A 25,277-nucleotide genomic window follows, 5' to 3' on the forward strand; every position below is an offset into this window, starting at 1 on the left:
TGGTTACGATCAGCACGTGCTTACCCTATACGCCATTTTGTCCATACTATATGGACAAAATTGTTTTTGTAATAGGTTGCATATTTCCTTAATAAGTATGTTATTATAGTTCCTACTTAATTAAAATACCATGTTATTGGTAGTCAATGAACCAAAGATGCGTAAAACCGTTGAGATATATTTTAATTTCACTAAATAAATATCAATAAAAAAAAACAAAACACCATGTCATTATGTCCGTACTATAGTATAAAAAAGCTGTGCCCTGCTCTTCTATTCATAACAAAAGTTCCATTTAAACATAGTGTCTAACAAGTGTCGCTGATCAGAGATTTCACAACGGAGACAAACGTTTAAATACACACGAGCACACACTGGTCGCTCTAGTCAATAGTGATTGTGGATTACACTAACAAATGATGTACTAAAATAACCACGCAGGAATGTTGTACGAGATAAGTACTTACAACATCAGATTAATTAAGACCATAAATCAGATTTAAAGAGGATATAAAGGTATATAGAGAGAAAATGTAGCAAAATGTTACATCAAGCTAATTTCACGATGTCTACATAGTAGAGATGGGCTTATCATATCCGAAGCCGGATCGACTCGGATTTAACTCCGCTTCAGGAAGGAGTTATATCCGCTTAACAACTCCACGACTCCGACAACTTTGAAACCGAAATACTCGACACAAATGCGTCGAGTGCGTTGTTTATGCATCTAAGGATTTTCCAAATCCCATTTAATTTTTTTAAATAAAAATTTATGAATAAAATAAAATTAAAAAAATATTAATAAAAAAATTTCTCTAAAAAATTCACAAATAAATAAAACGAGTTGTAAAACTTTTCGGTCGACCACATGATCGACTCAACTACTCGTAATTTTAACAGTGTTGACCAAAGTAAAAATGCAAAACTTTGTTTTGATGAGAAAATAATTGATTTTTTGGAATAATTTTATATAAAAATAATGTAGTAAACTTTGTAATAAAAGCAAAACATTTATCATAAAATATTTTCATCAAATAATAATACTTCTGCTTTATAATTTTTTCTTCTGCTATTTCCATTCGCGAATTAAATTATATCAGGTAGTTCGATTAGCATATTATTACTTTTATACAATTATATAATTGTGTAAAAGTAATAATATAATATAAATATTTTTTGCTGCTTAAATACATTGACGTCACTGATATATTTTACACTCGAAAAAGTACTGTTATTTCAGGTATTGGTATTGTTATTTCAGGCTATGGAAAAAACAGACTAAATGTGTCCAAATTCACGGCCAAAGATTGTCGTAGTTAGACAGTTAGAAATATGACCCCTACTATTCAATAAATTATACATTGGAGTTATTCACACTTGAACACAATTTCATTGTTCTGTATCTTTGAAGTAATATTTTTGTATTTTCTGAAAAAAAAACGTATACCTAAAAGGTCATAAAACTGCCTGTTTAGAAGACGAGAAAGCGACAGCTTCCTTAGTACCAGTGTTCGCACCAATTAAAGCATGCGGTTATATTGATATATAAACAAAAAATCATCAGTCAAAAATCACATAATAAATAAAATCAATCAATACGTTATCAAAAAACATATTAAAATTATTGTAAATACACTTATAACTTGTTATTAACATAAAATAAATATTACTAGTTACAAATTATAGTATTTTACAATTGGTCCTTCAAAATTCTATCACAACAATCATTGAAAAAACAACCAGTTTAGGGAAGTCGGATATGACAAATCCGGCGAGACAACTCCACTCGGATTCACTCCGAGGTAGGAGTTGTATCTGAGTGATAACTCCGGAGTGAGTTACCCATCTCTACTACATAGTATATTAACTCTTGGATATACATGCCAGAGACGTTGTTTCCAATATTCTTATCATTTTTAAATTTTAAATTCGTACAATTTATGCAAATGTTGCGAGAAAATAATTTGGTAAATATTTTAGAAAAAATGTATTTATTTTTATATAATATTCAAGCTTACTAAAGTGTGCTGCTAAGAGAAACATAAAATAAAACTGCCATTTAATTATCGATTCCCAATTATCATTCAATCAGTTTTTGAATCTTGAACGGAAAATTTTGCACTTTTTTACTAATTACAAAGAAATGTTCGTCTAGTCGTCGTCGCTCGTATTTAAAGCGAGTTCTTGTCGAGTTACATCGAATAGCTTTTAAACTTTTGAAATCGGCTCAGTCGTTTTTCTGAGAAAACGTTGACGAAATTTGGGTGTTGAACGATTCAGTATGACTTGAAACATCGTGGTAACAAAAATAGCAAATCGCATTTTATGGCAAAAATAAACTTCTTGTTTCGAGAAGCTATTAAGCCGGCAATCAAAATTAAATCATTTAATTAAAAATCAACGAGTACACACTATTATGGCGAACGGCACTAAATAAAAGGAAAGTATAGTACAGAGAGAGGATCATAGCATTCTTGATCCTTCCCCCCATGAAGTAATGCCTAACGGCGGTTTCCATGGGAACCAGAGGCAGAGAGATAAGTGGAGATTTTAGTTAGTATTATACCCAAGCGGTTATTATTATTAAGCCCGACATACCCAAACAAAAGACCCAATCTGGGATGCGTAAACGCATTTCTTTGCTATACAAAAAAACACTTTTATGGTAACCCTACCTACATGTTACGATTTTCAAGTTACAAAAGTTGTAAACATGTAAACAAGAAACGATAAGTATGCGATAATCTTAGAGATTAAATTTGGGATCTTATAGAGAAAAAAAGATATGTAGCGTATAACCCCAAGTGGAAATTTTATACCTTACTGCTCGATATCGAATTTGGCCGAGGTTGGGTTCGAACCCGGGACTAGTTCACTCGCTGGCTTAACTTAAGGGGCACATTTAGTGTAACCGCCTAAAAAGGTGATTTTTGGGAATTTATATTAAAAAAAAAACTACTTTATCAATTATTTCAAAATTTTAGGAATATATTTATACATGCTTTAAGAATACATAGTAAGATTTTTAAAGAAAAAAATTAAATATTTTTTAAGTTATCGTCGATCTCCAACGGCGCTACAAAAAAAGGCCCTTCACTGCCGCAGTGATTCCGGCCTTCTACGTGGATGAAATTTAAAAAAAAAATTCTCATTAAACTAGATAATATTGTCTGTAAAATGAACTACGATAAAGAAAAAAAAACAAAAATTGACAAAATGACGGCGTTTTTTAAAAAAAGTCGAATTTTACCCAAAATTTTGGTCGTTACTGCTTTACTTTACTGCCAAAATTCAATTTTTGATCCGATCAAATAATCGATAGTTCATTTTACGGAGAACTATATATAGAACATGTAAAATTAATGATTGTGATCGGATCATTTGATTTTGAATAATCGCTGCAGCAAATTCGGAAAATGCTGTTTCGAGAAAAACGCGTTTAAAGAATGATCGTTGCACTATATACTATACGAGGTGTGTTCAAAAAGTACCCGGAATTACTAATAATTAAATTTCGCGGGTCTGGAGTGTCTGATTGTCAAAATTTTTTTTTTATTGTGTTGGTATACATGCCCCTAAAGTATGATGAAATTTTCAGCTATATTCACTGTTTACTTTGTCTGTGGTAGTCGCTAAGGTTCGACGTGTTTTTCTGAGCTCGGCGATTTTTACAATGGAAGAATTGAAAAGTCAAAGAATTTGTATTAAATTTTGCGTAAAAAATGAAATAAAGTGTTGCAAAGTGCAAAAATTCACCAGATATGGCTCCGTGTGACTTTTTCCTATTCCCAAAGTTGAAGAGACCCATGAAAGGACGGCGGTTTTCCTCGATTGAAGAAAATCGCTGAGAGTGCTCAAGGACATATCAAAAAGTGAATATCAAGGGTGCTTCGAAAATTGGAAAAAACGCTGGCATAAGTGTATTATATCTGGGGGGGACTACTTTGAAGGGGACCACATTAATGTAGACGAATAAATAAATATTTTTTTGAAAAAACGAACGAAACGAAAATTCCGGGTACTTTTTGAACAGACCTCGTATATATATATACTCTTTAAATGGATTTAAAATTTTGGTATGTTATTTTCAAAAGTATATCCTATCGAAATATGGAAAAATTGAATATTCGATTTTTTGAAAATTTCACACTAGTTGTGCCCCTTAATACTATATACAAACTACTTTGCGAAGTAATAACATCAGTCGACAGAAAGTTTCAGAAATATAGAATTTATTTGTAGTAGAACAGTGTTTTACTAAATTCTTTGGATGGTGAAGAGAAAAATTCAATTAAGTTTGAAATCATTATTATAATAATGAACCAAATTAAATGAATCTGAGACACTTATATACACCGCAGAACAACTTAATTTATTACTTACATTAATAATCGTAGAAGTTGTCTACAAATTACATAAATTCAATTCACTGTACTAATAGATTACAAAGTAAATTAAAATAAGATGTAACTCTGTAAATGCCAATGAAAGTCCTTACTTAGAAGAAGTACATTTCGTAACACGTGTTGCTGTAAATATTATTTATCAAATACTGATAAGCAGTGTTCTATAAATTCACAAAACATTTAATGAATAAAATATTTTTTTCAGAATATCTTTTAATCAATAATCATTTGAATTAAAATTGAGTGCAGAAGGTTTACGCCCCACAACGATGCAAACAGAGTCAATAGTGATTAAATAACGGCCCTGGAATCCCAATTATTTTTACGACGCGTTCGGTCAAAATCCTGAATACTCTAACTCCAGCGCTCCTGGTCGACTACAAGTATATTATTTTTAGCAAACAGTCGCGTGGAAAGAGAATGTCGGTATTATAACGATATTTGATTAACTATAAACAAATCAAAGGTAATATATAAATGATACATATAAAAATAAACAACAAGAAAAATTAATACTTTCTCTCTAGTAAAAAATAGCTCTAGTAAAAAATAGAGCTAAGGAACTCTACTGGCTCATAGGTAACAAATCCAAATTACCTATTGAAAGCAAGCTACTAATATATAAAACAATAATAAAGCCGATATGGACCTATGGTGTGGAATTATGGGGATGTGCAAGAAAATCTCACATTGATTCAATTCAACGAGCTCAATCAAAAATTCCGAGGCAGATCGTAAACGCTCCATGGTATGTCAGTAACAAAATTATTCATGACCACTTGAACATACCATTTGTGAAAGATGTAATTACCAGTACCAGTCATCGCCATTTTGAGAAGTTGGAATCCCATCCCAATGAAATAGTTAAACATCTTCTTGAAGAACCCCGATCTAGGAGGCTCAAAAGAAAAGTTCCAATTGATTTGAAGACTGTACAATTTCGATAAAGACTTTTAATATTTACCTCAGTCAGATTAGTTGACCACTCAATGGAGTGGCACCTATTGCAATTTTTAAAATTCAGCCAAATTATTTATGTGAGTGTGTATGACTGTGAGTATGTTTACTGTGTGAGTGAGTTCAAACATAAGCACAATAGCTCATAGAATTTTGTAAATTCTGATTGCTGTTAAATAAAATATATATAAAAAAAAGAAAAATTAGAACAAATATTTTGACAATTCATAAATCTTTACAGGAAAGTTTTCACAAATAGAAGTGAAACAATTAAAGACACGTAAAATGAATCGTTCATCGAATTGATAATTCACATAGCTGAAAAAGACACATTTTGAACTGAATACTTTTGAACTTTTACATGTGTATTATATAATACATATATATTATATGTAAAATATATTATAAATATATATAGGATGTCTCGGACCTTGACGTCAAGCTGAAACGGAGTGATAATATTGACCTTAAATCCGAAGAAAAATGAAAAACTTTATCTCACGTTGTTTGAAAATTATGAGCTTTTAAAAGTAACTTAGAGCTCTGACGAAATTGTGACCATTATTCAGTTATTATGGTCATTTCTTCTTACTTTTTTTAATTTAAACTGAGAAACCGTAACCGTAAATGCAGTTCTAAGACCATAGTGAAAAATAATTACACAATTGCCCTAGATTTTCAAGAATTCAAACCTTTTGCTAAACTATGAATTTAAAACTTTCAAAATTGGTCGACTTTGAAAAGTACTCCTACACAAAAATGTACTAAAGTATGTTGGCAAGTTCCATCAAAAGTTGGCAAATTTAACCAGGATTGTGAAATCGAAAGACTTGATAGTATCATAATAAAAATCTTTGAATAAAAAATAACGACTAATCTATTTCGCTCTTCACGTATGCCCAACATTTGAATTGATTGTGAGTGAAATGCGTAAAATTAAGTCAATTTTAAGTTTTTATTTTTTTACTAAGATTTTTTTTATTATAAAAGTATCAAGTATTTTACCACTTTACAATGCGAATTAAATGCGCCATGATGAAACTTTCCAATATACTTTACTACATTTTTTATAAATAAAACCCTTTCAAAGTCGATTGATTTTAAAAATTTTAAATTCATTGTTCAACAAAACATTTTAATTCTCGAATCATTGGGGAAATTGGGTCTTTTTTTACTGTGGCCGTAAAAATGTTATTCACGGTTTCGGTTACAAAGTTTAAATAAACAAAAGCAATAAAAATCAACCACATAATCAAAAAATAGTAACAGATTCACCAAACTTTTAGGTTGCGTTTAAAAGCTCATAATTTCCAAACAATGTAAAAATTTCTTTTTCAGTGTGACAGCTACGGTCAACACTATCACCCCGTTTCGGCTTGACGCCGAGTTCTGGGACATCCAGTATACATATATTTATAAATTATATTCAGCAATTTAAAATGATTTGAATTTGAATCTAAGAGATTCCATTTTTATATCGATAAAATAATTATTAAATAAAACTATTTAATTATAAACCTTCATATAAATACAGAGATGATCATTGCGCTCCACATTAAGGGAATGAAACGCGATACTAGTCAAGTAACATGATATACAATAAATAATTTTATCTTTATAAATAAATCAAGTATAATGATAAATCAACAATATGAATGAATATTACTCAGAAGAATTTATTCATGCAAATTTTTTTCAAAGCTGCATTGATAAGTGAAAATGATATTTGTACAATTGTGGCTTGTTTTGAAATACCAGTTGACATGGGATCAGGCTCATATAAAAAAACCTCTGCATACAGAAAGCATTATGACGACGTAGAAGGCACATGATTGACGATATGAGCTTGAAGTAAAACTACAAGAAACTGACACAGAAGCAGAATGTGAAAAGTATAATCTCACTCGAGCAGCTTGTTGTCAAGCAGTATTAACAACGGTTTTCATTTGGACATATAGATAGAAATTTGTTTCCAAGTGAACATAGCCCTGATCCGGCATTGCTGCATCAATAAATATTTACCCAATTACAGAAATTGTGATGATAATTCATCATACAGATGATGGGTAAACTATTTGGGTCGTCATGTATAAGACCGACTAGTATTATGTGTAGCAAGTCAATCAGCACAACAGCTTATAGAACTCTTAGGTCCTGATTGCTGTTCAAAATAATAATAAAAATAATAGAACTTTTATATGGTATGTGAAAATACAATAAATATTTTCGAAGCAATGTTTCAAATGCTTAAAGCATTAATTAGTTTTTCCTCATAGCCATGTGGTAGAATAATTCCTATAATGTCTGTCAAGTGTATAATAATAATATGTGAATAGGCAAAGTTTTTGAAAAGCCACATTGAAATTTTCAGCCAAACAGAGTACAATCGTTGAGTTAATAATAATGTATCGCAACTCGTTAGGCAACTTTGTCGACGTCCAAAAGGCTTATCATAATTTAACGTTTAAAGTTGAATTAGTAATTAATTAAAATACGAACGATGAGAAAGCAAATGCGAAACGACTTCATTTAACTTTGGGATAGTATATACGTATACACATATGTTATTTATCCTTTGATCAGAGAGTTTTAATTTTATCTTTTGAATAACGAGTTATCAAATCAAATATATATGTTTAGGTACTATTTTATCTTCGGAGAAAGAAGTAATAATGGAGGGTTAATATTTAATATTTCAAAGTAAATAATTTTTTAACAACAGTACTTGAAAGTAGAGAGAAAAATATGAACAATCAGCCAAGCAATGCCGTCTATTAGGAGGTAAACGACCATATATTAATTTCTATAACAAAAATGTTTTCTTTCGTTGTTAGTTTTTTATATTTGTGAGCAATGATGTTCTGCTTACGAGGCCTTAATATAATTTTTAAGTATGCGTTATTTGATTGTTTTGTAAGATGTATTGTTATTTTTAAGTCAAATTCAACAGATGTTTTTATAATAGAGAAGGTTACATTATAAACTCTATGATAGCTTACATGTGGATGTGATAAAAAAGGACCGACTGAACCTTCTTTAGTGAATAAAAATGTAAATGTAGTCAAAAAAAAATATTTCACAAGAAATGAATTGAATTAATATAATAAATGGGAAATGGCAAATATAACCAAATATAAAAGATAGATGAATGCGTTTTGATTCTTGAAATCATATCGGTTCAATAGCATTTGATACCTTATCAGTCTGCAATGGTTCCCAGAAAGGTTTTGTATATATTAATTTACATTTTTATACCAGTGTATAGTAATTTAATATAAAATCAGTGTGACTTCTTCTTGAAGAAGTAACTTCCTCTACTCAAACTTAAGAAAGAGTTTTAAACCCTAGAAAGCCACAAATAAAAAACAAAAAACTTAGAATTATTATATCAAGCTTCAAAAACAATTAAGTATAATTTGGTCGCAAGTATGAGAGTATTTTCTGTTTCAGGAAATTTTGTGAGTAAACAAAGGACACGTCTAAGTAGCAATTCGATAGATGTTCTCAGTTTTTTGAAATCATATTTTTATAAACAAAAAAAAATAATTAGGATTTTTAAAATAATTAAAACTGCTTGGAACAGACAATACCCGAGTTTAGCTTAATTGTTTTTAAAATTAAAATTGATATTAACAAATATGTATCAACATGTATCTAAATTTAATTTAAGAAATGGTTTTTATTTAAAAATGTAACATTTTTATTTATTCGAAAACTTTCCTTTCACTATCATAAAAATATTTTCATTCTTATATGTGAAAATAATGCATGAATAACGCATAATTATTTTCTAAGTTACTTAATCAAGATAAACTATTATTTTTTAGTTATACTAATGAAAATTAAAATAATTTTGCTTACTATCCATAAAATTGAACAATAAATAAATTCAGTCAAATACTGCTCTAAATAACACTAAATTTGCGGATAAATTACAGAATATTCGAGCAAAAATTTATTTTTTATATAAAATTTGAAAACCGGCTAAAATCGGTTTTTTAGTAAAATTAAAATTCGAAAACCGGTTTTCTGAAATGTCGGTTTTGTATAAACCCTAGTACTGAGAATTCGATACTTGCTTGCTTGAAACGTGCATGTGTGTGATCTAGTTCTAATAGGGGTTTATACTAAATAAATATGATTTTACTATTTAAGGATACATTTTTTTGAATGAAATAATTTCTTAAACAGAACTACGGGCTTATAGTAAAAACTTATTATTCTATTATATGTTGTACTCTAATTTTACCTATAATGAAATGAATAAAAAAATGTTTAAATTGTTAATTGTTAGTTGTTTAAATGTTTACACAAAATTAAAACAGTCTTCTGTCAGCGAGTTTCTAATTGGTCTCATCAGTACTCACAATCTCTTTGAATTAATTTCCATGTTTAATGGTAAAATTAGTTAATAATCAATTTATCGCGCATTGCCTTTTTACTATATTAAATTTTACTTTAAGTCAAATATATATTTATAATATTCAACAGTAAATTAAAAAACAATTGACACCAAAATTAATTTGAAACGTTTTAAAATAATACAGATATCATTAACTGCATAATAATAATATACTTTGCAATTTATATTAAACTTCATATGTAACGATAAAAATTTATTCTGGTATTTATACAAATATAAATATATCGCGCGAATTATTGTATAATCTGCACATTGGCTTTATAATAATGAACTGTACATTTATATTAAAATAATTAAATGTAAAATATACTGATTCGTGAAATATATTTTTATTATATTAATAGTGAAATTATATTTTCATAATAATAATAATAATAACAATAATAATAATAATAATGTAATTCAAAATATTTTGAAGGAATTTCAAATGTTTTCAAATAGATTATTATAAATATTGTAACTTTCATTCTTATTTTATAGACAAAATATAAGAACTTATAAATTAGACGAGTATATTTTCATATATGTTTACATGAAAAGTAAATATAATAAAACTTAATCAAGCGGAGTTACAATGAAGGACCTTATCTCATATTTCTAAAAATTATATAAACGGGAGTGCAAAGTAGAATTTATTTATATCAAGTATATAGGTGCTCTTTAGAATTTAAGTTAAAATTAAAATCCGAATCATTTTCGATATTTTTAAATGTAAATTTATACAAAAAAAAATCATTTTCCCTATTACTAATCTTTCCCTACGAGAAGTTAATTTTCCTATAGAATGTTAATAATAATAATTTAATAAAATATTGTAAAATAATTTAACATCCAAAGTACAAGTTATAAATGGAAATGATATACTGTAAAACATTATTTAATAAATTCAGTATTAATAAATAATGTCTGTGGGATTAAATTCCATTAGTGTTTGTTTAAAAAAAAATCGGAAACGACAATCAGATATATTACGGAAGCATCAAACATTGAAAACATTTTTACTGGCAAGATGTCACGTGGCTCTTATTATAACTTATGTAAATATTGTAACAAGCTTTTAACGCAAAATGTATTGTGAAAATATTCCACACAGTAGATATTAAATTCACAAATAACAGTCTAATAAAATAACATGTATTATAATAAACAAAGTATAATCAGACAAATATGAATGGAAGAACTAATTAATTGATAAACTTGGCTAAAAAAGAATTTAACCATTGAAGTAATTTACTCCTAAACATTTTTTTTAATTTGAATTTTATTGTTTCATTGTAAAACGCCTAATAGCCCAATATAATTATAATCAAAATTAACTTTAATTTTGAGGAAAAATGTATGAATCTTAAGGTATACGACTGTTAAGATAAATATACATGCAAATATTTTATACCAATCCAATATACAATAACAAGGATTATTGAAAAAATCACGTATTAATATTTTTCCGATTAAAACAACGTATACAAAAAATAAATACATGTACCCAAATAAATTTTCCTAAAATACATACATGAATTCCAGTCGATAATTACACAAAGTAATAATTGTCACAACACGTTTTCAAAAGTAACCGGCGTTCAAGAACGTCAACACAACACTGGTAGAAAATATCATAAAAACTTGGCATAGGAAAAACGGTCAACAGGGAAAAATTACAACAATTTCACTAGAGAAAAATATTCAGCATATTATCTTAAACGATTTTGAAGCGGTAAATGGTAAAATCGGCGCGCACTCGAGGTTTGAAATGAGCGAATTTTCTGACGATTTTCCGACTATGAATGCACCACGAGTAGTACTGGATTTTCTCTCTCCTACGGTCGGAAAACCGTGGATCAATAAACAAACCACGCCCCTCGCTAGGGCGTCGAATACATGTGGGGGCAAATCGATGACATAAAGCCATTCACCCCAAAACGGCCAACTTGCGTGACTACAACGAAAATACACCAAGCAAACCTATCCACCCAAAACATTACAGAATTTTTACAAATATCATTATAGACATTATTAGTTCAGAGACGGACAAATTTATACTATTAATAAATTACTATTGGACAAAATTAAAACGCGAATGATTGTTGCTGTACTTATTTTACAAGAGATAGTTTTAACCGGCGTAAGCAGTCAAATCGTTAAAAAAACGATTCAGAAATTATAGTTTGCAGAGGTAAATTTATTTGCGAAAAACCATAAATACTAAACTGGACATTTATGCTTCTAGCAGTATGCAGAGATAACTAGTCTAGTCTAGACAAACTAGTGCTCGGGTTTAAACTTTTTTTTTTTTTAATTTAACATCGATAATTTTTCATTTTACTTTTTCGTATGTGTTACAAACATTTACGTTTTCTTATATATTGCACATTCCACTTTTCTCTCATTAGGAATTTTACTTTTTATTTAGTGCATATGTATTATATGTACTTTTAGTACATATTTTCTCAAGAAATACTACACCAAGTAGGTACTGAATGAGTGGAAATGCATTTAACTGCAACTGATAGGCCGATTCTGCTGTAAAATAGACCAGTGTTATGGAAAGGCTATGTTATGTTTCAGTATTCATACAAAACGGTACTAAATACTGTAAAAATGTCATGTAGTAGCTGGGCGACCAAGCGTTTTACACATAAAATACAACTTCACTCATATGTTAGCAAGTCATATCTCGAAGATGCAGTTATGATAACATCGTTTTTTTTTACATTTGTGCGTTTTCTAGGTTAGGTTTTCTATTTAAATCGTCTGACTACACAACAACCACATATGATTTTGACAGTTTTTAGTGCCACTTTATATGAAAACTGCTACATAACATAGCCTTGCCATAACATTGGTCTATTTTACGGCAGAACGAGTACCTAAGCCACAAGGCAAAGTAACTATATTATGTAGGTAATTTTTTTATCTGGCCTGGCTTATTCTAACGATTTAGCCACATACATTTCATTTTGTACTTTCCATACTATCTTTTTATATGATATACTATCTATATATAATATAATATGTAACTTATCTTTTTATCTTCGCGTGTTCTAATAGTTCTCTTTTCATTCCTAATTTAACAAAACTATTCCAATTCTGTCATTTTCAATTTAATAATACAAATTCTTGTGCCAATGCTAGGACTCGAACCGAGTACCCCTAGCGTCGGACTTGCTGCTGACTGAGCTATGTCCGCTACAAGCGTAGGTAATAAAACCCTAATTAGTGAACAATTTCTTATATTCTACTTTAATCAAAAATACCTTAATGGCCAGCAACTATTGTACCAAATAGTTTAAATTATAGAATTCAATTTCATAAATTTATATTTCTTTTGAATCAACGATCAATAAGCTGAAAGTTACCCTAAAAATTATTGTGAAAACTTGATTTAACTTTAAATTAAATTATGGTTTTTTGACTAATTAAAATAAATTGGGCAAAAATTTGTTGTATATATCACGTATTTTTCTTCTGTACTACGTAAATTAAAATTTATTTGCACAATGTTGGGCAAATTTACTAACAAAAATAAATCTCGATCATCAGATTCGATCTACAATTGTTTTCGGCACTACATAACGAAAACTAACCAAGTGTGAACACGGCTTTATATATCAAACACATATAGCGGCATAATTTTCGCTTTTAATTGCTTACTTTAAACATTTTACTTACACTAAAATATTTTGTTTAATACGATCTTTAAATTTCCAATTTCAATCAAACACCATAAAAAAAATATACGTACGCTATTCGACAGTAACACATGACGACATAACCTTTTGCGTATACATTTTTGTCAATTTCACACATGAGTCATATCATCCAAAATTTAGATATACTTAAAAAAATAAAATCATTAGGTTAACCTGTATTAAACCTCTTAAGTCATCCGCTACAGTAGAAATGTCAAAAATTGATGTTGATATACATTATTGCCGCTACATGGTTATAAATTATTATATTTCGTGAAAAGTATGTATATAATAACCTACCTTGAAAGAGAAATATTGACTTATCGCCTGGTAGTTGCTTTTAACACACAACACACTTAATAATAACTATTTCATCACAAAACATGAAAAATATGACACGAAAAGAAACGATAAGCAATTTTTCGGTAAAGTCACAGAGCACAATGAAGTTAGTAGATACAAGGATTGTGATTGGGAACAAGAACGCCAACTGAGCGAAGCTAATTTCGGTCTTAGTAATGTTGCCATTCGTGGACAGATGGCCGCGCGGTTTTAAAACTTGAATTTTTATAAACCGCGGTGTTTAGTTATGATTAAATTAACATTAATTAATTGAGTTTGAATAATAATTATGTTTATTTGAAAAATAATAAGAAAATACATAAAACTTCAAAATAATTAATGAAAAGGTGGAATATGTTACGTGTGCATTTTGTTTATTTAACTTTTTTATGCGATGTGTATGGTATACATAAGGCAAATTTCTGATGCTACCCGTACATTTTTTTTAAAACATTCAAAACTTTTTTAAAACTGAAAAAAGAATTTTGACATTTTTGAAAAAAATTGACTTTTGAAAATTTTGATTTTTTTTATTATATTTTAAAATATTTTGGAAATTTTGAACTTTTTTTTAAAACAATCGTGCTGTGTTTGACAAAATGTTGAAGCGCGTAGGCGCCGCGTTGCAGTCTAACAAATAAACAATTTACGGAACCCATATAAACAACAAGCTGTAAACAAAGATTGTCTGATAATTTATCTGATCTGACAAAATATCTGATAATTTAATGTGCATATGTCTAATGATCATTTTTGACTACCGACTACCTTAAATGGCAGTTTTTTTACTTTTTTTTGGATCTCCGAACTGTTTTTTGAATAATTTAAATCGGACGCTCAAAACCTGAAATAAAATTTTTGACACTTTTTGTCTCGTACCTTCAAAACTTCTGGACCTGCCTTTGCCAAAAAACTAAATCAGCTCGACTCCCCAATACAATACAATACAAATGAATTATTCAAATCTGTTTATCCGTGTCCAAATTTGTATCCGAACACATACACACACACTTTTAATATGGTGAATCAACATATTTATTAGGTATTACAACTGCAATTAATTATTTCACATACATTTTTATATGGTATAAGTGGCATTTGCCCTCAGGCAAGTTGCATGCACTTCCCGATACGGGAAAATAATCTACTTAATAAAAATTGAGATTTAGCTATCATAAAATTTTCAACTTCGCTAAATTAATCAATGCGATTTTGAATTGATATTTTTTAAACATATGTAATTATATTAATTAAAGTTTAGCTTGTATGTCCAAAAAGCCAAAATTTCTTATTCCCGACCTCAACAAATTCTTATAATTCAACCACTTTTCGTAGGTTTACAGAATTTTCAGTTAGATGATAAACTCTATCGCCATGTTGAGTTTTATTTAAAAAAAATTAACATTTAATTACGAAGAACCGGTCCGAACAATCTATCCCAAAAACATACTGCTTACAGCACGATCTTCAATTTGAAAATTTTTCGAACGATTTTTAAGTTTTGAAAATCAGTTCAGAATTTTTGCATGAACCAAAAATTTTGTTCTTTTCTGGTAATTTTAAACGGCTTTGCCAATCGCCTTCCGAAACTAATCAATCCTTGTCCTTATCATTTTTTATCGATCGGATTTCAAATTTTTAAAATCGGCTTAGCCGTTCAAAAAAATATTCATATACAAATTATATTTTAATTGTGGTGACCTTTATACTACTATGTGTATTATTCTATTTCGCACAATTTTAAGCACAGTAATTCGGATACATATATTGCTGGAGAATTGCAATCCACACTTTACACTTGTGTACTCAAAATTTGTATTTTCACTTTTAAAATAAAGTTTGTTCATGCTATGAATTACTTTAAAGGTAACGTATTCAATTCTACAAAGTATCCTCATGTTGACTGATAACTTGATTATTTGCAACATATATCTCTTGCATAATTAGACTAGATATGGTACTTTTTGTACAGAAAATATAATAATTATATGAATTTAGTAAGAATTAATCATTATTTATATTTTTTTACATTTACATAACTGAAATATTAGTATGAACACGAACTAAAATATCAAAAATGTTTTATTAAAAATATTATAACATATCCATGTGAGATCACAAAATATATTTGGTGTATCACATTACATAATATATATTTGCATGCTTGGAGTAAATAATTGTTTGATAGATATATCATTTAATAATGCATACTAGTGATATATATGTGATTAATATCTAGTAAGTACATGTATGGGGAAGGCCTATGTCCCAGGTAGGGCCATTTGGTTGGGAGAGTCCTCCCTTTGGTGCTACGGACTTCTTGTCCATAGCATTTGCAGGCAAACCAGAAGAAAATCTAGAAATGAGAGTAACAATAAACATTTGAACTAATTGTGAGGGAAATGCATTATCAGAAATCATGTTATATTTAGTTTTTTATTATGAAACTCTCTAGTATTTTACCATTTTACAAGTCTGATTGAATGCACAAACTGCTAACGGTAACGGGAAACTGGGTACGGTTGTGCCACCGTTTTTTCAGTGGTCAGTAGTGATAGTCAGTAGTGAAACAATAGATATAAACAAAATAGTTTATAACGACTTTTATTGTCCTTAATAACAATAATATGCAATAATATTTAATATAACGCAACATAAACATTTAATCAAAGCTTATGAATGATATTTAACAATATATGACAAAACATAATTTTGTAAACAAAGTTAACAAGTATTCTTTGTGATTTTTTTTATATTGAGTTTTCCTTACCCTTTCTGTTTCGAATTTCGTTTTAGTTTTTTTAGAGTTTTTTATCTGTTTAATTTTCACCCAAAAAGGACAAGGAATACATGTCCCAACCGTACCCCTAAATTTGCCACAACCGTACCCAACGCACACTTTTGAATACAAATCGTCATTATGAGCTTAATTATCTAAACATAAACTAATATTAATGTTCAACTTACAGCATAATATAAAAAAAGTAAACTATCTGTGTACAATTAACAATTATGATTAGAAGAATTTCATTATGAAAACTTTCTTTTGATTTTAAAAGCAATGCCGTTTACAGATCACGTTAATCGTTAATGTAAGGTACTGACTGAAAGCTTTAAAGAGAACTTGTTCGAACAATCATTCTTCATGTTTCTCCCTTTGGATCCTATCTCAAAATCAGTATAGTTTAGCTTTTATGACGATTGTCATTACCGTACCCAGTCTGCCCTACCTTTGTAATTTTTTTTAAACTTTGGTTTTTCAAAGTCGATTAATTTTGAAAATTTGAGATTCATGGTTAAGTCTATTTTTAGAAAACTTGGGCCAATTGTGTTATTATTTTGGACTGTAGTCCAAGTAATGTTATTTACGGTGACGATTCTGAAGTTTTAATAAACAAAAATAATACAAATTAACCACAATAATGAAAATATGATCATAGTTTGACCCAAGCTTTAGGTTGTTCATAATAGCTCATAACTTTCAAATAAAAAGGGTTTTTTTCTTATTTTTTGAAAGATAGCTACAACTATACTATCACCCCGTTTCGGTTTGACGTTGAGTTCTGGGACACCATGTATAATGAAAAGAATTCCATACGAACGCAATAAATTATAAAATAACATCAATAAAATATAACTTATGATTATACGTATCATCATCAAAGTCTAAATCATAAAGAAATACTATCTAAATCTGAGAACGCCAGAAAAAAACTAAAAAAAGAAAAAAAAAGAAAAAATTAAATGTTGTTGAGTATACGTACTTCTGGTCACCTGCAACAAAAGGTGCAATTGCAGTGTCATTACTTTTCTTGAAGTTATAAGGAGAATAACGATTGTACATTCCCCAAATGCTATTCATCAGTTTACTGTTATACTTCACTGGAGTTAACTCGAGACCTGAATGAAGGTTTTAACAATTAGAAAAATATTAACAATGGTACTAATTTATGAAACTCCCTTCCTTAACACAAAACATGAAAATGTTAATATTTAAAAAGTACTACATACGTAACGTAAAAAAATAATGCGGTTAGCGGAAAGTTCAAATAAACTAGAACCAAGTTAACCCCGAAATGAGCTATGGACACATAATATAATATAAATTGACTTTGATAACTAATAACCTATTTTACTTTTTAGAGGGTATTCTAGTGTAAAAGTAAAAATTTTAGGTCATTTAATAAATTTAAAAATAGAAACAATAAAAAGTTCATAATTTTAAAAATTAGCAGTGGTCGAAGTGGAGGACAATGCCCACGATTGCAACTCTCCTAGCAATCCGAAATGAAAAAAAAGAAATGATTATTAATCTAGAATGATGTCGCTATGGTATATACTAGGATTAAGTTAAAAAATACATTTTTAACAAAATAGTGACTTTTTTTAAAAAAAGATCAATTTTTTACCATTTTTTTGAGTTTCTCGAATTTTTTAAAAATCGTAAAAATTTAATTTTTGAGATTATGCTTGTATATGCCTGACAGAAGTCTATAAAGAAGATTCTCCGAACATCTTAAGTAAATTCAGTAGAACTTGATGAATCGTGGGCATCATATTGAAAAAGACAGTTTTGAGAAAAAAACGTTTAAAGTTTCGCAAAAAAAAGAAAACAGAAAAGAATTATCATGGTCAAAAATAATTTAAATTTTGAAAAATCTTCTCGTACACATATTCTTAAATAGTTAAACTTTGAAAATATGTAAAGAAAAGAAAAAAACTATTCCTTTGAACTTCTACACTAGAATACCCTCTTTTTTAAATTGGTGATGTGTTTTTCATGGAATCAATATTAGTATTAGTATTTCAAAATATATGAATGGGCAAAATTTAACCATTAACTCATTAAAACTTGCCGCGTTGATAATATATTTCGACTATCTAGTTATCATGCACTCAGGATCCAGTCGCTTACATTCTCTATTCTCGCGAATTTTGCACGCAGCAAATGCTCCTTGTGGTATAGCAGCCATGGCGTCTTTTGCGTAAACTGAAAATTGAGAAACATATCAACAATATTCATATAATATGCTAATGATTGAAATTCAATTAATGATTTATATAGTATTTGTACAATTTATATTAACCCTTTACAGAATAACCTTTATTAACCCTTGATAACTTTCATAGAAGAATTAGATTATTTACTATGTAGTAAGGTGGTCATTCGTCCCGATTTGGCCGGGACAGTCCTGGGTTTTCACATTGTGTCCCGGGTTTTTCTAAAAGCAATATTTGTCTCGGATTTAGATCTTTTGTTCCAGATTATCCCGGATTTTTAAAAAGTATAGGTTTAAAATGAATCTTGTCAATGCTTGTCAATTTCTTGATAATAAAATTACATCTTCCCATTAAAAATCTGGCACATGATATATATTATGTTACAAGTCAAACGGTATGTTTATATTAATCAAAACGTTAGGTTACGAGTTAATGATTCATTAATAGCCTCTTACCTTAATAATTTTGATATTTTATTTCCAATTTCACGAATATTCAAATACACGTTCAAAAATTATGAAAAAGAACTTTTTGACTACCTGGCGCAAGTGTTATGTTTTTCAAGTCACTTAATTATGAAGAAATTTGAACAAAATTTTATACAAGGCTCAAAAGCAAAATAAAACCAAAAATCCGGTTGCATAAGATTAAATATAACATATAATGTACCTTAAGGCAAACTGGTGAAACTTTCCTTGCAAAAATTTATTATTTTAAAAATTAATTAATTTTTTGCAAAAACAAACAAACAAATTTAAAGTAATTTTGTTAAAAACTTCGAAAAAAATAGATTTTTGAGAATTCTGATCTATTTGAAAAAAAAAACTATTTTGAAATTTGGTTCAAAGCAATCGCGCTGCGTAGCTGTTTTAGAGACGAAATATCGAAACTTTGGTATGGAACCCATAAAAATGTAAAAAAAAATTGTACCTATTTTTAAAATCTCTATAAAATATCTGATAATTTGATGTGCATATGTCTAATGATCATTTTTGACCGCCATATGGCGATTTTTATTCGCTTTTTTATTAGATCTCTGAAACGGCTGGACCTGCTTTTCCAAAAATGTACTCAGTTTATTTAGTCAATACAAATAAAACATCTTTTAATTCATTTAAATCGAACGCTCTGTTCTCTCAAAAACTGAGTTACCATTTTTGGCACTTTTATCTTCGGAAAGGCTGACCCGCCTTTATCAAAAACTGATCAGCACGTCTCCCCATCAATACAATTCGAATGTTTTCTGAATTATTTACATCAGTTGACCGCGTTATCGAAATCGTCGATAATTTGTATCCGTACTTACATACATACATACATGTAGTCCTGCAATATTTATATCGTAAACAATTTCGTTATTTATTTAGTTATTCGCTATGTTGAACATACAATAATCACACATGTGTGAGTGACTTAGTATAAAATTCAAATTATTCAGGTCATGTAATAAACACATTGTTTAGTCGATTTCGTAATGCACTAAATGAATATTTCCTCGAATAGCTCATCTAACATCGCTGGCATAATGTCTTGACCTCGTGTGTCCTGCGACTTTTTCTAATAACTTTGTTTACAAGTCCGAACATTATGCTGATAAGAACGGCGCAAGTCCAGTCAATTCTGTTGTGGGATTTGTAAACAATTTTAGTCTCCATGTCAGCAAAACTCACAATCAGACTAACTTTATCTTAAAACAATGGAATTTCTATAATTATGCCTCATCAGTCGAAACAATTGTTAGCGATTTCATATTAATACTAATTATTATCACATCTACGTTATATGAAGAACATATTTATAAATAAATAAATTAATATTTTTAGCGGTCAATATTTATTAGTCGAATAGGGTGGTAAAAGTAGTTTATGCTATTTTGGATATATTTATTACAAAATGTTACACAAATTACAGTATACATTTTTAACTTCCCGTAGGGTTAGTTATTGTAATCGTCCAAAAATAAAAATTAAAAATATTAGCATTTTTTCACGTTTTGAAGGTTTCTGAAGATTTTGGCATACCCTAGAAAAAATTGATGTGTGATAGCGAGATGTGCTGATCAGTTTTTAGCAAAGGCAGTTCCAGCCGTTTCGGAAATATCGAGCAAAGAGGCAAAAATAAAAATCGAGTTTTTGGGATCCAAAAAACATTCAATTTATAATGATGGGGAAAAGTAGTGATTAGATTTTGGCAAAGGCTAGCCGTTTCGGAGATAAGCACTAAGCATCCGATTTGAATGATTCAAAAACACTCTTCTTGCGTTGACGAAACGTTTGCTTTTGCGAAAGAAAATAAAATATATCAATTTTTTTTCAAAAATTTTTTTTTGAATATTGAAAATAATTCCGATTTTAATTTTAATTCTAGTTAAAGTTTAAAGCTCACTTAAATACTTCAGATAAATAATTTTATTTAAATATAATTTTAGCAATTCAGTTTATATTATTCTTATAAATATTAGACAATTTCCTTCATTTTAAATCCGATTGATTAAGTACCATACACCACTAGTTCAATTGTTGTTTCAATAGCGACTAGAACTTAAAGGTTCTATAAGCTGTTGTGATGACTATTTTACTAACTACTATTTCTTACTAACTACGATGAAATTTTATTGATTTAGTAATGCCCGACAAAGGCTATTTCTACTTGGAAATATTTTGCTCTCTGTATTTTTAACTGAAAACCGACGTTACTACTAATCGACACCAGGCTGTTCGAAGCGGGATCGAACCCGAGATCTCTAATTCCGATCCAGTCGTTACAGTATAGAATAAAAATTATTTCAAATAAATTCACAGACCTAGTGGCTAACATTATTACAAAAAAGTCACATTACGTCACTGGAAACAAGTTACATACCGACAATTTATTATTTCAAATGACTAAAGACTAAAGTAAAAACGATTGATCAATATATTATATATTTCATATACACAACGAGTACTATACAAAAATCAAAATCGCATAAATATATATTTTTATTTTCCCGTTACAGTAATTGCAAAAAAATCGAAAATGAAAATTTTTATATATCTTTACGTTTCAAAGGTTTCTGAATGTTTTGGCATAACTAAGAAAAAATGGATGTATGTGTGTATATGTGTGCGTGTGTGAGTGAGTATGCGGATACAAATTTTTGTCGACGATTTCGGGAACATCGATCAACCGATTTGAAGAATTCAAAAAACATCCAATTCGTATTGATAAAGAGACATGCTGATTCGTTTTTGGCAAAGGCAGGTCTAGCCGTTCCGAAGATACGGTGCAAAAGGTGCCAAAAACAGTAACTCAGTTTCAAGAGAAGGGAGCGTTCGATTTTCATCATTCAGAAAACATTTTTCTTGTATTGACAAGGTAAAGAATTGATTTAATTTTTGGGAAGGCAGGTCTGCATAATGCCATTTGGCGGTAAAAAATGACCATTAGACATATGCACATCAAATTATCTGATATTTACATTTCTATGGGTTCCGTAACATCGTTTGTCCTATAAACGGCGGCGCGGCGATTACGCGCTTCGATATTTTATCTATATGCAGCTAAAGCAGTGCGATTGCTTTAAAAACAAGGTCCAAATTTCCAAAATACTTCAAAAAATATATATATCAAAAGTTTTTTTCCAAAAAAGTCAATTTTTTTCAAAAATGTAAAATTTCTCAAAAATCTAATTTTTTCAAAGTTTAAATAAAATCTTTAATCTTTTTGAAAAAAAATAATTTTTGGCACGGAAAGTTCCAGCAATTTGCCTTAATGCACCATGTCATACACAACTAGTTATAAACGTTATCATTTCTTTACATTTTTAATTTTATCAAATCATTCAAATCATTAAGCATGATATAGGTTCTTAAAATACCTTTATTTTAAATGTAAAAATAATACATTTATGATTCGGCATTTTTTCAATAATTCAATATTATTTATCACTTTATATCAAGTAATAAAAATAATTAGTGGTGCATAGCAAATTGCAGGAACTTACCACATAGTATATAAACATTCGAAGAATAAACTATTGTATGTTTATATAGAATGTAAACATATGTTTATAAGCAAAAGGATGAATGCATCATATGAGACTGTATCTCATGTTTCTAAAAAGTTATTAAAACAAAATACAAACATTAAAGTTTCAAAGTTGTAATTATTTAATTTTTTTTTATTTTTTTTTAATATTATGAGAATAATTGATTAAAAAAACGAACATTTGAATTTTTTAGTATTATGCATATTATAAACATTTATACCAAGCAAATTTTATTTGCATATGTAAAATGTTTTTCAATCATCCTAATCGGAAGCTCCGTTCTCTCAAAAACTGTTATTTTTGCACTTTTTGCTCACAACAAAACATATATCCATTTTTTCTAAGGTATGCCAAAGTGTTCAGAAACGTAAAGATATGCAAAAAGGTTCATTTTAGATTTTTTTACTGTTACTATAAATTATACTATACTATACTATAACAAATATTCTGTACTAAATAGTATATGGGCGCTATTAGTATTATTTCTGTATATCTTTTGTAAATATTAAATTTCTGATGTATATTTATCAGTTTTTAAATTCTTCTATCTATAAATTCAAATAAATATAAGCAAATCATTATCTCAGCACTTGAAATTATCAACTTAGTTGCTACTGATTATAATTATATCTTAAAACTAATAGCTTGTTTTTCGACAAAAAATCTTGTTATAATAATAAATTCTTGTAAATTTTATTTTATATCTAAAATACCTTATATAACGTATTAATTATTATATTATTATAAATATTATTTCATAATGAAGGCTAGGCCTGCCTTCCTAAATTTTTAATCAGTTCTTCATTTTGTCAATACAAATAAAATGTTTTTTGAATTATTGTAATCGGACACTTCGTTCTCTTAAAAACTGAATTACCATTTTGGCACTTTTTGCCCCGTATCTTCGAAACGGTTGGACCTGCTTTTGCCCAAAACTAATCAGCTTATCTTCTTAACAATAGAAATCGAATGTTTTTGAATCATTCAAATCGGTTGAATCGTGTTTTCGAAATCGTCGTATCCGTCCACACACACACACACACACATATATATAATTTTTCTAAAGTATGCTCAGAAACTCTTAAAACGTAAAGATATGCGTAAATTTTCATTTTCGAATTTTTTTGCGGTTACTACAACTTCCCCTATAAAAAGTTAATAATATGTAATATTTTTATCTTATAAATAATGCGTGCAATATTTTACCTCAATAAAAATCTTCATAATATATTATAGTTTATTACACTAACACCGTGAAACAGTGATTGTAAATCTGTGCAGTTAATATAATATATTATCTTTTTTAATAACTTCTTGATGCCGATCATTATATAAACTTTAAATTTTCTGCTATTAATAATGCAAGTATACATATTACCATGCAACTTATGTTAATAGATATTGCGAGTCTTATTTTGCCCTTAACCAGTTAACTGTGATTGACGAATATACTTCTTATGAAAAAAACACAAAATTTTGTGTACTATATTTGTCATGCTATATATAAAAGTTTAATTAGCTTAATTAGCTATTAAGATTGCAACTATAGAAAAAATGAATAAAACATTATCAAATTTCGGCGGAATAATATAAATAGTTCCAAAGTGGAATTTTACATTAGAAGAACATTTTACGATTATTTAGCGCCACTGGTTACTGGTTAAATTAAACTTAGAATTAAAAAAAATAAAATCTCACCAATGCAAATAGCAAGTACGATCTTCAAAGTATCCCGCACGGCTTTTGAGACAATACCGTAAACGCACAAACTGTGTACCAACAAACCTTGAGCATTCACCATTAAATTGAAGTATAAACCTGTCTAATTCAAATCAAAATTTCCTTTCGGTTAATATTTATTGAGTGTACTAAAACACAACAATAAAATGTTTATCACTGTAAAAATGTTTAACAGACACAAAAATCAGTCAACTCTCAGTCTCGGATTTCTGCAAAGCAATCTACACTGAACAAGCATGGATTGGGCTGCCCGGTTGCCGAGCGGCTAGATTTATAAATTTTCTCTTATCGAAATTATCTATTGCATGTCAAGCAAGAGGTCACATACACAAATACTGGGAGACCTCAAATAATGAACGGCCATTGGTTCAATTATTCAATAAATTTAATTGTGCGTTGTGCCAAGGAAATATACTTAACAACGCCTTGTTTTCGTGACATAATTATAAATCTATTGACTTTTGTTCTAATGATTTGTAAAAGTTACTTGTTCGCTTTTTGCAAATCTATATCTTTTATACATATGCTGAACTATCGTGTTATCCACTATTTTTTGTTTTTCTTTCTTCTTTTGTTCGGCAATTAGAAATTAAGAGTCCTATGAGCTGTTGTGATAATACTCTTTAACTAAGCGGCTTTCTTTGGTATCTTCACTCTTTGGTAAATTTTATTATTGGATCTCTCTAATG

At 28.9% G+C, this 25,277-nt stretch overlaps 2 protein-coding genes across 2 annotated transcripts in view; both read right to left on the reverse strand.

Annotated features, from left to right (window-relative positions):
• LOC113376469 (stress-activated protein kinase JNK) overlaps positions 1 to 13,921 on the reverse strand; it is a 255,416-nt gene extending 241,495 nt beyond the window's left edge. Inside the window, exon 1 of the mRNA XM_026616393.1 lies at positions 13,776 to 13,921. The gene's annotated coding sequence lies outside the window, so the exon portion shown is untranslated. The remainder of the gene's footprint in view (positions 1 to 13,775) is intronic.
• A 2,060-nt stretch (positions 13,922 to 15,981) lies between these two features.
• On the reverse strand, positions 15,982 to 24,798 carry LOC113378233. The gene is made up of 4 exons (XM_026618762.1): positions 24,547 to 24,798; positions 18,733 to 18,807; positions 17,582 to 17,717; positions 15,982 to 16,173 (listed from the first exon to the last, which is right to left on the reverse strand). Exons 1-4 carry the CDS (start codon positions 24,647 to 24,649, stop codon positions 16,053 to 16,055), a joined length of 435 nt encoding a protein of 144 aa, XP_026474547.1. The 5' UTR covers positions 24,650 to 24,798; the 3' UTR covers positions 15,982 to 16,052.
• Between the last annotated feature and the right edge of the window lie 479 nt (positions 24,799 to 25,277).

Source organism: Ctenocephalides felis, unplaced genomic scaffold (assembly GCF_003426905.1).
Source record: "Ctenocephalides felis isolate EL2017-DRISC unplaced genomic scaffold, ASM342690v1 CF-g0.4_SCAFFOLD_01886, whole genome shotgun sequence".
NCBI lineage: Eukaryota > Metazoa > Arthropoda > Insecta > Siphonaptera > Pulicidae > Ctenocephalides > Ctenocephalides felis.